General features: G+C 43.9%; 2 protein-coding genes across 4 annotated transcripts in view; both read left to right on the forward strand.

Annotated features, from left to right (window-relative positions):
• Positions 1–14,520, forward strand: part of LOC137425091 (uncharacterized) — an 891,893-nt gene that overhangs the window by 326,827 nt on the left and 550,546 nt on the right. The window lies entirely within an intron of this gene.
• Positions 1–14,520, forward strand: part of ACCS (1-aminocyclopropane-1-carboxylate synthase homolog (inactive)) — a 96,786-nt gene that overhangs the window by 76,003 nt on the left and 6,263 nt on the right. For all 3 annotated transcript variants that reach the window (XM_078772952.1, XM_078772958.1, XM_078772964.1), the window contains exons 11-13: positions 2,551–2,692; positions 11,956–12,098; positions 13,190–13,343. In XM_078772952.1, coding sequence (XP_078629078.1) covers positions 2,551–2,692; positions 11,956–12,098; positions 13,190–13,343 — 439 coding nt within the window. The remainder of the gene's footprint in view (positions 1–2,550; positions 2,693–11,955; positions 12,099–13,189; positions 13,344–14,520) is intronic.

Below are 14,520 nucleotides of genomic sequence, written 5' to 3' on the forward strand. Positions count from 1 at the left end.
AGCTAGATGTGTGGCAGGAGTGTCAGCCCAGAGGGGAGAGTAGTATTCCATTGAGCTGCGGATGAAAGCTTTGTATGTGGTGAGCTCAGAAGTGCAAGAAAGGACCTCGCATGATTGAGGATGCCCAGACGGTGACTGGCTTTGGAGGCCAGCTTGGAAATGTGGTTTTCCCAGGAAAGATCAGGCAGATGGAGACCCAAAAGCTTGAGTGACAGAACTTTGAGAGGATTGTTGAGAAAGTAGATGAGGGTTTTCCATGAAGTCTTTTTGGCGAGACATATTGAGAGTGTGAGATGTCAGGCTTCAAAGACATGTTCCACTTGTTTGACCAGTTTGTGATTTTATCCAGGTCTGCGGAGAGTGGAGTCTGCTGCCTGCCGATCTGAGGGATGAGATACACTTCCGGTCAAAAGTTTTAGAACACCTCAATTTTTTCCAGTTTTTATTGAAATTTACGCAGTTTAATGTGTCAATGTACTCTGAAATTAAGCATAGAATAAATACACAACTGGAGATAAAGAAATCATAGAATCACTTTGTTTAACAAAATTTAATTTACATTTTTGACTCGGCAAAGTAGCCACCTTTTGCAGATATAACTGCCAAACACACTCATGGCATTCTTTCTGCAATGGAAATCAAATATTGTTCGGGATGTTCTTCCCAACATGGTTGCAGATGTTCCCAAAAATGTGTTGCACTTGTAGGTTGCTTTGCTTTCACCCTTCTGTCCAGTTCATCCCAAACCAGCTCGATGGGGTTTAACTCTGGAGACTGTGCTGACCATTCCATGATTTGAAGCCAACCGTCTTGTTCTTTTCCTCGAAGGTATTTTTGACATAGCCTGGAGGTGTGTTTAGGGTCATTGTATTGCTGTCGGATGAACCCCTGACCAACTAGGCATATACCAGAGGGTATTGCATGGCGCTGCAAAATGCTGTGGTAGCCCTTTTGGTTCAGGGTGCCAGTCACTCTGTGCAAGTCACTGACTCTGGATCCAGCAAAAGAGCCCCAGACCATCACACTTCCTCCTCCATGTTTGACAGTTGGTGTCACACATGGAGGAACCATCCTTTCGCCGACTCGACGGCGTACAAAAACCCTGCGTGATGAACCAAAGATTTCAAATTTTGATTCATCGGTCCATAAGACCTTCCGTTCTTCAGTGGTCCACTGGTGGTTCTTCATGGCCCAGGCAAGCCTCTTTTTGTTGTTTTGCCATCTTCGCAATGGCTTTCTTACTGCCACTCGACCTGTCAAACCTGCAGCTCGAAGTCTTCTCTTCACAGTTGAAACTGAGACTTGCTTACTTCGACCAGTGTTAAGCTGTGCTTGAAGCTGTTGTCCTGTGAGCCACCTATCACGCAAGCTGTTGACTCTCAGAAACTTGTCTTCTGATTCTGTTGTGGCTTTGTGTCTGCCAGACCTCTTCCTGTCAGTTTCCTCCAGTTTCCAATATACTACTTCCTGCAGTGCAATATTGTCCAAATAATGTTTCAGAGGGTGTAATAACAGTCTGTTCCAATGCTGATTTTATACAGACAGGGGGTTTGTAATCAAGTAATCAGCAGAGGTTGGGACACCTGTAGGAATTGTTTGAATCAACTTTCAAGGCTTAATTTACTTACATTGCTGCAGAGCAGCTGTGAGTTGTTAACCCATTACTTGTTCCCTGAAGAAGGCCTTTTTTTACAATATAACTGTGCAATTTACATTATTTTCCTGTTTTTGCTAACCTAAACTTTTTTTTAAACCTTGAGCAGTTTACTGCCTACCTTTGTACCATTTCAGGTTATTCACTGGACTTGAATTGCTTAAATTTCAATAAAAACTGGAAAAATTGAGGTGTTCTAAAACTTTTGACCGGTAGTGTATGGAGCAGCAGAGTGGATATAATCAGCAAAAGCATAGAGGATTTTCCTTGAGTCAGAGAGATCATTAATGAATACCAGAAAAAGCATAGGGCCCAGAAAACTGCCCTGAAGAACTGTGGCCTGGACAGGAATGGGAGATGAGAAAATTCCATTTAGAGCTACACGTTGACGACAGGAGAGGAAGCCCACGAGACATGCGTTTCGATTACCAAGTATACCAGAAGAGTTTGGAGAGCAGGGTGGGGTGCCAGACCGTATATAAGGCACGAGATATGCCAAGGAGACAGCTCTGATATCCTGTTTGCCATTGAGGGCCTCCATCCATTGTTGAGACAGCAGAAGCAGCATGTCCAGAGCATTTGCCTCGTGAATTTGGCTATCCACAAAGCGACCGCTTCAGCGGTTACGACTCCACACCCAACTGTGGTATTTTGCAATTGCGATATGGGGTCGTAAACATGACGATATGTTCACTACTGTGGTAAATGAGATGTGGCTGATGTTGATGAAGGGTTTGTGCTCAAAACATCAGTCGCACCATATTCACCATGGTCGTTAGGGTACTCTTATTGGTTTACAGTTCATAAAAACCATTGTCTTATTGAGTCCAGTACTGTTGTCAAAATAAAGGTGAGGTAAAGAATTGTTTTTCTTTCCATCTGTCTTTCCGTTGCAGGACTTTGCAGCATCTGGTCTGCGAATTGGCGTTCTTCACACACATAGCAGTGAAGTCATCCAGGCGCTGGGCAAAGTAGCATACGTGCATGGTGTCCCTGGACCTTTGCAATCCTCCGTTGCGCAACTGCTTCGAGACAGAGGTCAGAAGAACTTTCTTTGCTCAACTACCAAACCTATGAAATGTACCTTATTTTTGCACAACACTTCCTCCCTATTCCATCTCCAGGTGCCGAAGGGGGTCTGACGACGTGTGCCGAAATGAAGTACTCGGTTTTCTTATTTGTTTTTGTTTTCTTTTGTTTTTGTTTGTTTGTTTTTGTTGTTTGTTTGTTTTCTTGTTTTTGTCTGGGCAATATCTCAGCCATCCTTTGAGCTAAGAAGCTGAAATTTCGGCACAATAGTGAACAAGTGCTTTGGCAAAAACAGTATCTTCTCGGCATAGCCCATCAGGCATAGCTGTCTCAAACAGTGTTTGTCTGTCTGTATGTATGTTTGTTCCCCTCAAACGTATACCAATCAGGGCTGAGAATCTGGTCACATGACAGGGTGATGTGATTGTCTGTCATTACGGCATACAACGGCTGACTCTCCACACTCAGCCATTTTTATGTATATGCCGTTCATGCCGAACATATCGTCGAACCTGTCATATATCACAATCGCCATGCTCTGCCTTCACGTTTTTCATTCAGTGTGAAACACAACAACAACAACAACAACAACAGGCATTTTAAGGCCATTTTCACTGCTAGAGTGGGGGTTAGCCTTGCGGGCCCCATGACAATCTTCTCCATTTTGCCCTATTTTCTGCATCTCCCCTTGTTGACCCCCTTGCCTGCATTTCTTCTTCCACCACTTTTAGCCAAGTCTTTCTCGGTCTTCCCCATCCTCTACTTCCTTCTACATTCATTTCCATCACTCTTCTCAACCAGTCACTTTCATCCTTCCTCAACACATGACCAAACCATCTCAACCTGTTTCTCTTCGCAGCATCAATCACAGGCTCTATTCCCATCATCTTTCGCAATTCATCATTTGTCTTCCTCTCAACCATACTCCACACATCCACCGAACCATTCGCATTTCCACCCTTTCCAGCCTTCGTTGCTGCTCTATGTTCATTACCCATGTCTTGCTCCCATAAATCATAACACTTCTCACACATGCAGCATACACCTTTCCCTTCAGCTTCAACGACACTCCCCTCCTCGTCAGCACGCCACTGAGTTCCCGAAACTTCTTCCATGCACATCTCACTCTAGCAACTGTTGCCGAGTCTGATCCACCTTCTCCTAGGTAGCAAAACGTTTTCACACCTTCCAGCTTCATGCTGTTTCCAAGATCCAACTCAACATTTCCTCCATCTGCAGCTCCCTCTGTGCACACCTTACACTTGAATGTAGCTGCCACACTGGTTAATGACCCTCTCAGACGACTACATTTTTGATGAACCCACTCTGCGCACATTGTACGTTGAATGGAGTTCACTCCGACACCCGCCCTGCACACAGCATGGCCACCTCCCAGTTCTTTCCACCTCACCACATGCTTTACCACTTGCCATCACCTTCGTCTTTCCGATATTCACCTTCAGACCTTTTGTCTCCATACATTCCTTCCACTTGTTCATCTTCTCCTTCAGTCCATCCATACTTTCTGCAAGCAACACCAGATCATCTGCATACAACAACTCCCACGGTAAACCCTCCTTTACATTTTGAGCCAGCACGTCCATCACAGCTACAAATAGTAGTGCACTTAGTACTGACCCCTGATGCACTCCCACCTTCACCTCAAACTCACCACTGTTCCCGTCCTTCGTCCTTACAGCTGTGCGCACTCTCATACATTGCTGTCACTACTCTGATCAACCATTCCTCCACTCCTCAATGCCATCTTGTGCGCCTGAAACTCCCGCTACCCAATGCGTATTGCGCTCCTCCATTATTCCCACCTCCTCCCTGGGGTCCTGGGTTGACTCTAACCCTTCTTCTAACTCCCCTACCGGCACCCAATCGCCTTGATTATCCATGGCACGACTTAAATTTAGGATGTTAAATAAAATTTCGGCCGCTCCAAATTTGGACCAATTTTTTTTTTTTTTCAAAGATGTTTCAAATTTGGTTCGGGTCCAAATCTCACGCCCAGACACCAATTGTTACGGAAACGGGGACGGCGCTCCCCTTAGCAAGGGGGGGGATTAATCCCCCTTCTATTTGCACTGGCCGTCTCCGATCCTGAAGCTACCCCGCTCCCCCGTGGGGTTGGATTGGCCGAGGTGATTGGTCAAGGGATTGCCGTACACCCCCGCCAATCCCTCCACAAGGCAGGTGGGTAACTCCGCTCGATACCACGGACAAGATGGTATTTTGCTGAGCGGTTTTAGCAGCCCGCGGTTCGAGCCGTTTATCAAGGGACTAAACCCGATTCATAAGCGTCGGCCGAAATCGCACCACAGGAACTCAATGGAGAAATCACTAAAGCGATCGGATGACAAAGAAGAAATCGAAGAATGGAGGAACAGATATTTATTAACTACTATTTACACAACCAAAGAAAAGAAGAGATAAAAGTAATTTACAGGGAAAATGAAAAAGCAGATACACAGGGCAATTCCTACTTATACAGGCTTAACTTTTACCCAGGACAACACAAAGGACAGACAAAGGCAGACTCACACGAATGGGGAATGAAGGCAGGAACGAATGGCTGGGAGGAGAGGAAGGTTCACGTCTGAGCAGAACGGCAGGCTGGGAGGCGAACGGCCGCCGACTCCCCTGCAATCTGGTTCACACAGCAGGTTTTGTGCGCAGCAGCGCGTCAGGGCTTCACGTGCAGGGGGCAGCGTCTCTCAGGCCTCGTACGTCCTCCGAAGCTCAGCAGGACCGCCACCTGCGCAAGCACCTCCCCCAAACTCTCTTTGCAGAACTGCTTGCCACGGAACTCCTCAACAACTCAACTTTGGTGGGGGCTCCGCGCAAAAGGTTATATAGGCCACACCCTCGAATCTTCGCGAACCTGCTCGATGTTTCTTGGTCATGCCTCAAGCCATACCCCTGATCTCTGGTTGGTCGTTCGGGGGCTCCACCCTTGATGACGAGGTGGGGCCACGCCCTTCTTCTCTGAGTTGGAGCACATGTTGAATGGCGGCGAATGCAGTTGGTAATGCAGTTGGCAATGGATGCAATGCAGTTAGCAATGGAGGCAATGCAGTTGGCAATGGAGGCAATGCAGTTGGCAATGGAGGCAATGCAGTTGGCAATGGAGGCAATGCAGTTGGCAATGGAGGCAATGCAGTTGGCAATGGGGCTCTATCTTATTTCATTTGGTGCAGCGCAAGGTCAACTCGTGGAGACACAGCCTTAACTGATACACATAATAAAGAAATAACTATGGAGAGGTTCTATGATGGCCTACGTGTGTGCGATGGACTAACTAAAGGACGACCTTTGATCTTTACATGAATGGAGGTATTTACAGGAATCATTACATTATTTACAATGGGGGTATATTTACAATGAATTACACAGTGCATGGTTTCCCAAATCCGTTACTATATATATATATATATATATATATATATATATATATATATATATATATATAGTGGTACCTCGGCTTACGAGTGCCCCAACGTACGAGTTTTTCGGGATACGAGCCGTCGCTCGGGCGGTTTGTTGCTTTGGGATACGAGCCGAGATCCGATGTACGAGCTCAAAAAATTTATTTTTTTGAATTTTCCGGTTGTGGCTTCCGGTTCCGTTCACGCGGTTATCTTGCCGTGAAAGCATCTCTGCTTGGATATAAAACACGCAATCGTCGAAATACATGAGCGAGGAATCTCCTTGCTCCAGCCGGTGACGTCATCGGCGGGGATCCCCGCCTCCAGAGTGGCTGGTCACGTGACCGCCAAAGCGTGTCGCGCGTGCGGGTATAATGAGCTACACCTGTGGATCACGTGACCACGGAAGCACGCCTCGCTTGAGAGGCATGGCTTTCGGTTTGCGTTTTGCTTTATAAGGCGCGATAAATGGGCTTTTGAGTGTTAGCGGTTCATGGCGTTGACGGTTCATGGCGGTTCATGGCGGATGACGGTTCATGGCGTTGACGGTCAAAAACCCATTACATCAATTTTACCAGGCACTGTACAGTAAGTACAGTGGACACCAAATGCACGGTGGAAGGCTAGAAGTAGAAGATCGTCCAAGACAAGTGAGAATAAGCCATACTTTGGAGGAGATGACGTCATTCGCTGGTCCGATAACCAAAGATGTGGTATAAAAAACCAGGTGAGCTAACAATGCAGCAATGAAGGAATTCGGCCAAGGCACCGGCACACAACGACCTACCTACATCGAAAGACTCAATGCCAATGGTGACAGAAGCCAAGACGGCCAGCTTAAACACCGCCGAAAGACCACGGTGCCATCCTCTGACGTACCATTACAGGTACAGGTACAGTACACGTGAGCACACAGCAAAAGTTCACTGAAACCGAGATTAAGAAAAAAGAAAAAACACCTCGTGGTCCGTGCTCGATATCCGAGTTTCAATCTTTTCAAACACATGATGCTCTCGGTCACGGTATCTCCTGCGAGCTGCTTCTCCTTCAACCACACAAACAACAACTTCTCCATATCTTCATGGATAGAGGTCCGGAGCTTTGAAATAATCGTAGCGCCCTTGGCTGGCGTTATAGCCTTTATGGACTCCTTCTGCTTCAAAATCGTACATATCGTAGAAGGAGTACGATCGTACTGCCTCGCCAAGTCGACAACACGCACACCTCACCTGGCATGCTCTTCTCCTCTGCTTAATAAAACCAGTTTATTTCTTTACATTCTCTTGTATTATGTACAGTATATACGAGGTCGTGCTTGTTTATACATTATTTGTTATTTATAAAGTACATTTTTGTTATTTAAAAGCACCTAACAAAAAAAATTGGTGTTTTTTTTTTGAGGCTGGAACGGATTAATAGCATTTCAATGCATTTGAATGGGAAAATTTGCTTTGACTTACGAGCGATTTGGCTTACGAGCTCCGTCACGGAACGGATTAAACTCGTAAGCCGAGGTACCACTGTATATATATATATATATATATATATATATATATATATATATATATATATATATATATATATATATATATATATATTGTTACGGTCCGCGGTTAAGGATGTTGTTTGCCGAGCGGAGGCACCGCGGCCGAACAGTTTCCCCGATTCACCCGATCCCCGAACGTTGGCCAGATCGCGCCACAGATATTCAATATGGAAAACTCTAAAGCGACCGAATGTAAAGAGGAAGAAGAAGACGTACAGAAGAGTAACGGGATTTATTATTTACACACACAAGCAAAAGGAGCAGTCACGGTTATTTACAGGGAACATGGAAAAAGCAGGTGACACTGAAAATACTAGCTTATACAAACTTAATTAAATACCCAGGACAGAACAAACAGAGATGGACTCACACGAATGGGGAATGGAGGCAGGAACGATTGGCTGGACCAGGAGGAAGGTTCAGCTCGGACCACAAGCTGGAAGGCTTTGCAGGGCGCACAGCAAACCGGGCCTCGTCAGGCTGGGAGCGAGCAGGGTGACGTCGTGCACTTCTCTCAAGGCTTCCCCGCGCTTCTCTTTACTCCTTGCGCACTTCTCTCTGAAGCTCGTCTCTTTGCAGAACTCAGAACTCAACTGCTTGGGGAGCGTCCCGCGGCGCGTTATATAGGCCCCGCCCCTCAACCTTCGCGAACCTCCTCAATCGCTCTTCCTCCGCCCTCTCAAACCAAACCCCTCGTGCTTGGTTGGTTGTTCGGGGCTGGCTCACTCCTCCCCTCTATGACGAGGTGGAGACACGCCCTTCTTCTCCGAGCCTACCTCGTGGCGAATGGAGTCGCGGAGGGAACAGTTGGCAATTGCGGTTTTTGGGAATGGGAATGAAAGGGGATCTACTCTGATTTCACTTGGTGCAATGGAGTGTCATTTTAATGGAAGACAAGGCCTTACCCTGATACACATAATAAGGAAATAAACTACTGAACAAGGGTATTATAGTGTCCTTCAATGTATGCTTTATGGAATTAACTGCCGGAACACCCTTTGACCTTTATACAACAGACTGGAGCAAGGAGGGCTCAGAATAAAGCAATAATTCATAACAATTTACAATACAATACAACACAATCAAAAAAAAACCACAATCCTCATTTTGGCAACAATATATATATATATATATATATATATATATATATATATATATATATATATATATATATATATATGTATATATATATGTATATATATATATATTGTGAAGCATGGTGTTCATGCGTTCTTGTCTCCCGTTTACTGTAGCTGCTTCCCATGCTGTTAGAAAAGATGCTGATTGGTTATTTTGCATTTTCATTTCACTTTGATCATCCCTTCCGGTAATCTTTAAAATCAACCTGAACATCTGGATTGAAGTCTATTTAATAGAGCTTCATTTTGTAACACATAATTTAAAATAGCTATATTTGCCCTCTTTTTATTTTTTAAACACAAATCCAACCTCTGCTGCCTGATGTTGCACCACCATTTTGCAGTACATGTAGCTGGGTTTTGGTTCCGAGTGAAATCTCAAGTGCAATACAATTGACCTTTTTAAGGTTCTTGAAATTATTTTAATTGATTGATTAACTGGAAAGCCTGGTGTTTGCTTAATAGTTAAGGTGGCTGGCTAAATATCTTAGGGTTTTGAGTTTGAGTCCCTGTTGTGCCGATAAATAACACCAGGTGGGTTGACTCAGCCTGCCATTCTTCCAAGGTTGGCAAAATGAGTACCAGCTTACTGGAAACAGGGCACTGCATCAGTGGCACAGCTGCACTCCCAGCAATTATGCAACTGGCATCCACAGGCTGAATACGAAATAATAATAGATTGACTAAGTTTTTCTGTCACTGGGGATGGGTTCTTTTGCTGGTTAATCAGTCATATATGGGCAAAAGTTATAGTCTGGTTTTGTCTCCACTTTTTAATTAAATAGGCAGTATTGGACAAGTGGCTTTGCATTACAACTTTTGGATGGCATTGTTTGTCGTGCAATGAAGGTCGATAAAGTGGAAACATGATGGAGAACACAAAAAACAGATATTTTAAAAAGTGTACATCTTATTGCGGAAGCTTTTCTTATTGCTGAAGGTGAAGCAATTGCTGACCAAGTATACAAAAAAATATTCAAGTATACCAATACAAATTTATACACACATATATATATATATATATATATATATATATATATATATATATATATATATATATATATATATATATATATATACACATACATATACACACACACACACTACCGGTCAAAAGTTTTAGAACGCCTCAATTTTTCCAGTTTTATTGATATTTATGCAGTTTAATGTCTCAATGTACTCTGAAATTAAGCATAGAACAAATAAACAATTGGAGATAAAAAAAGAAATCATAGAATCATTTTGTTTAACAAAATTTAATTTAAATTTTTGACTCAACAAAGTAGCCACCTTTTGCAGATATAACCGCCGAACACACTCGTGGCATTCTTTCTGCAATGGAAATCAAATATTGTTTGGGAAGTTCTTCCCAACACTGTTGCAAAAGTTCCCACATGTGTTGCACTTGTCGGTTGCTTTGCTTTCACCCTTCTGTCCAGTTCATCCCAAACCAGCTCGATGGGGTTTAAGTCTGGAGACTGTGCTGGCCATTCCATGATTTGAAGCCCACCGTCTTATTCTTTTCCTCGAAGGTAGTTTTGACATAGCCTGGAGGTGTGTTTAGGGTCATTATCTTGCTGTAGGATGAATCCCTGACCAACTAGGCATATACCAGAGGTTATTGCATGGCGCTGCAAAAAGGGGAGATGCAGAAAATAGGGCAAAATGGAGAAGATTGTCATGGGGCCCGCAAGGCTAACCCCCGCTCTAGCAGGGAAAATGGCCTTTAAAATGCATGTTGTTGTTGTTGTTGCTGCAAAATGCTGTGGTCGCCCTTTTAGTTCAGGGTGCCATTCACTCTGTGCAAGTCACTGACTCTGGATCCAGCAAAAGAACCCCAGGCCATCACACATCCTCCTCCATGTTTGACAGTTGGTGTCACACTGAGGAACCATCCTTTCGCCGACTCGACGGCGTACAAAAACCCTGCGTGATGAACCAAAGATTTCAAATTTTGATTCATCGGTCCATAAGACCTTCGGCCAGTCTTCAGTAGTCCACTTGCGGTGTTTCATGGCCCAGGCAAGCCTCTTTTTCTTATTTTGCCATCTTAGCAATGGCTTTCTTACTGCCACTCGACCTGTCAAACCTGCAGCTCGAAGTCTTCTCTTCACAGTTGAAACTGACTTGCTTACTTTGACCAGTGTTAAGCTGTGCTTGAAGTTGTTGCCCTGTGAGCCACCTATCACGCAAGCTGTTGACTCTCAAACTTGTCTTCTGATTCTGTTGTGCCTTTGGGTCTGCCAGACCTCTTCCTGTCAGAGTTTCCTCCAGTTTCCAAGTGCCTTTTGATGGTGTCGGAAACTGTACTCATGGACACCTTGGCTTTCTTTGCAATTTCTCCAAATGAAAGACCGACACTTTTTCAGGGTTATAATGGTCTGTCTGTCTTCCTTTGTTAATTGCCTTTTTCTTGCCATTACAATAGCAATATACTACTTCCTGCAGTGCAATATTGTCCAAATAATGCTTCAGAGGGTGTAATAACAGTCTGTTTCAATACTGTGCTTATACAGACAGGGGTTTGTAATCAAGTAATCAGCAGAGGTTGGGACACCTGTAGGAATTGTTTGAATCAACTTTCAAGGCTTAATTTACTTGCATTGCTGCAGAGCAGCTGTGAGTTGTTAACCCATTACTTGTTTCCTGAAGAAGGCCTTTTTTTTACAATATAACTGTGCAATTTACATTCTTTTCCTGTTTTTGCTGACCTAAACTTTTTTTTAAACCTTGAGCAGTTTACTGCCTACCTTTGTACCATTTCAGGTTATTCACTGGACTTGAATTGCTTAAATTTCAATAAAAACTGGAAAAATTGAGGTGTTCTAAAACTTTTGATTGGTGGTGTATGTATATTATATATTTTTTTTTCCTTTCATTCAAACCTAAAGCCTGGTTGGCATCACACAACTATTATTGTCTGACATTACTTTGTCGTATAATGCATGCTGTTTAATGCTCAACATGAAACATTTGAGCATTTTTTTTGAATTTTGCTTTACCTCATATATTGTTTGTCCGATAAGGGTATGTGGCATCGTGTTTTCTCAGTTGATTCATTTCACACCAAGTGTGAAATAATGGCAGAATACTTTCTATATCCCAATCGGGAATAACTGTCCTGTAATTTATTTATTTCCACAACCCGTGTTGTAGAATGGATTGACAGCGAGTTCTTACCGACGAATCGTGCTCGCCTCCTTGCTGCTCACACATATATGGCAGGCCGCTTGAAGTCAATGGGAATCCCATATTTGGATCGAGCCTCGGGACTCTACATATGGGCTAACTTCCAGCAGGTGATATGATGTCTGTTAAGCTTCTGTGTTGTGATTGATATCACAAATACTTTAGGCTTCTTCACCTTCATGGTGCTTCTATGCCTGGGAATAACAGTAGCTTTTCAGTTGAGTATATTTGCATAGTAAAGGTTTCCAGACTGCTCATGAAATAGACCAGCTTTGCTTATTTACCCATTGTCTTTACAACAGAAATAATGGACAATCTTTTTTTAAAAATTTTTTTTATGTATGCAAGTACAGTGGAATTATTGGCCCCCACACCCTCCTGTCAATGCTCACCTTCTTCCCTTCCTTCCCCTGATTATTTCTTCCTTCTAAACATATTTCCCTTTCTCCTCCTCCCTCAGTCACTTCCCCCCCCCCCCCCCCCCAGACTTTCCTGCCCTCCTCTGTCTTGTCATTACTTCTCTTTTCTTATTTTTAATTTCTCACCTCGTGCTGAACTGAAGTCATTGCGAATGGTGCTTGTTTGAGGGAAGGTCGCGCAGTGATATGGAAGGGAAAACTTTGGTTGAGATACTAGTCATCCCTGAGATGTATAAGCCTGGGTTTGAATCTGGGTGCAGCTATGGTTTGTCATCCTGGTGTTTCACATGCAGGGCGATACGTCAACGTGTATGCCATTTTTAGGATGTTGAGCTGGAGGATCCGTCTGCCAGCATTAGTTGTTGGACGTTAAATATCCCATGGTGTATTTCGCGAAGACTAGGCGAGCTATCACTGGCATCGTTAGCAATTACAAATTCCTGCTTTAACCTACATGGGGCAGTGCATCAGCCACAGCCGCACATCCAGCAATGATGCAAACCACAGCCACATGTATAGGTGTATTTTGACTTCTCTATTTAGGGGGGGCTCGGGCTTGATCATAATGGGTAGCTTGGTCTGACTTCCAAAATTACCTTTTATTAGTTTAGTTAGTGTACGTGAAATCACAAATCCAGTTTACGTTCATTATTGTTACTCGCGTTTAAATACGGGATGTTTTTATCTTGATTGTAAACTACTGGAAAAAAAATAAAGGTGGGGGCACCCCTCTTCCCCCCCCCCCCCCCCCCCCAACTCTGCACTCCCAACTTTTTTGGCAGTTCCTAAAGGAGCCCACTTTTGAGGCTGAGTTGGAGCTATGGCGAGCTCTCATAAAGGCCAAGGTGATAGTCAGTCTTGGACAAGCATTCCTCTGCCCCGAGCCAGGTTGGGTGCGCCTCGTCTTTGCCGAGAAACAACAGTCTCTCGACCTAGGTATGACATGCTGCATCCCATTTAGAAATCCCTCTGTAGAGCAATGATTTGCATTAACTTAAGCATGGAACATGTTTTTGCTCACACCGTCTAGTTATCATTGACATTGATGGATGCAGGAGAATTCACAGCCCTAACCTAACTGCTTGTTTGAAATTTATGGCATCCATCCTATTGAGAGAGATGCAGCAGTATATCCAAAGTCGAGTGACAAAGATGGAATTCACATTCATCAAAAATCAGGCCGTTTGAGAAGAGGAAAGACTGTCAGCTGCAATGATGGAGCCCACTGCTTTGTTTTTGTTACCAAGCTAGTGTGCTGGCCGATAGTTATGGATTAAATCAATGGGATGTCGATCGAGGTATGCTAACTGCTGTGGGAAGCTGGGAGAAGCTGACGTTTCAGGCGTTTAACTCCATCGGTGCAAAAGATGAGGGCTAATGCCCCATTTTGCTCAAAAGAAGTGTCAATGCAGGAAACGTCAGCTTCACTTTGTTTCTTACCGAGATTAGCATACCTCAATCAGGAATTATTCTTTAACAAGCCATCACAATGCCATCCTCCCACTCGGGAATGATAGTCACACGAACCATCTACTACGCAATCAATCTGGCCAAAGTATTGCAAACGCACTCCCTGGACCTTGCAGAGCGAGTGTCAACACCGTCTTGAGGTGTCTTTGATGCAGGGATCCGTGCTCTTAGTCCAGTTGAGTGTCCAAGACTTGCACCACGACATATCTGAGCATGCTTGCAGTGGTAAAATAAGCACATGCGATGGGCATGGAGGCAGTGGACGAGTTTTGTGTTCAGTGTCAAATCCAGGTTTGTCATTGAAAGACATGAGAGCCATGCATGGGTCTGCAGAAGATGCAATGAGCAATATGCCCTGGTCCTATTGATTCCATCCATTGTTCTACCTATCTACTGACACAGGTAACGATTAGCAATCACCAGCAGGGTGAGTTTTTCATTCTATAGTTGAGAAGATGTCTTTTTTCACTTCTGTATTATAATTATTTTGGCTGTAAAGGGTGTTTCCCGAAAGAATGCCTTTTTTCCCTGACTGGATGCACACCTCAGACTTTAATTTTTTATCGATTTTCCACCAGCGGCTTTCACAAGATTCAAATGCGTTTGAAACGACCTCAACAAATTGCAAAAGAGGTCAGTATCA

Source organism: Myxine glutinosa, chromosome 1 (genome assembly GCF_964187855.1).
Source record: "Myxine glutinosa chromosome 1, kmMyxGlut1.1, whole genome shotgun sequence".
NCBI classification, from domain to species: domain Eukaryota; kingdom Metazoa; phylum Chordata; class Myxini; order Myxiniformes; family Myxinidae; genus Myxine; species Myxine glutinosa.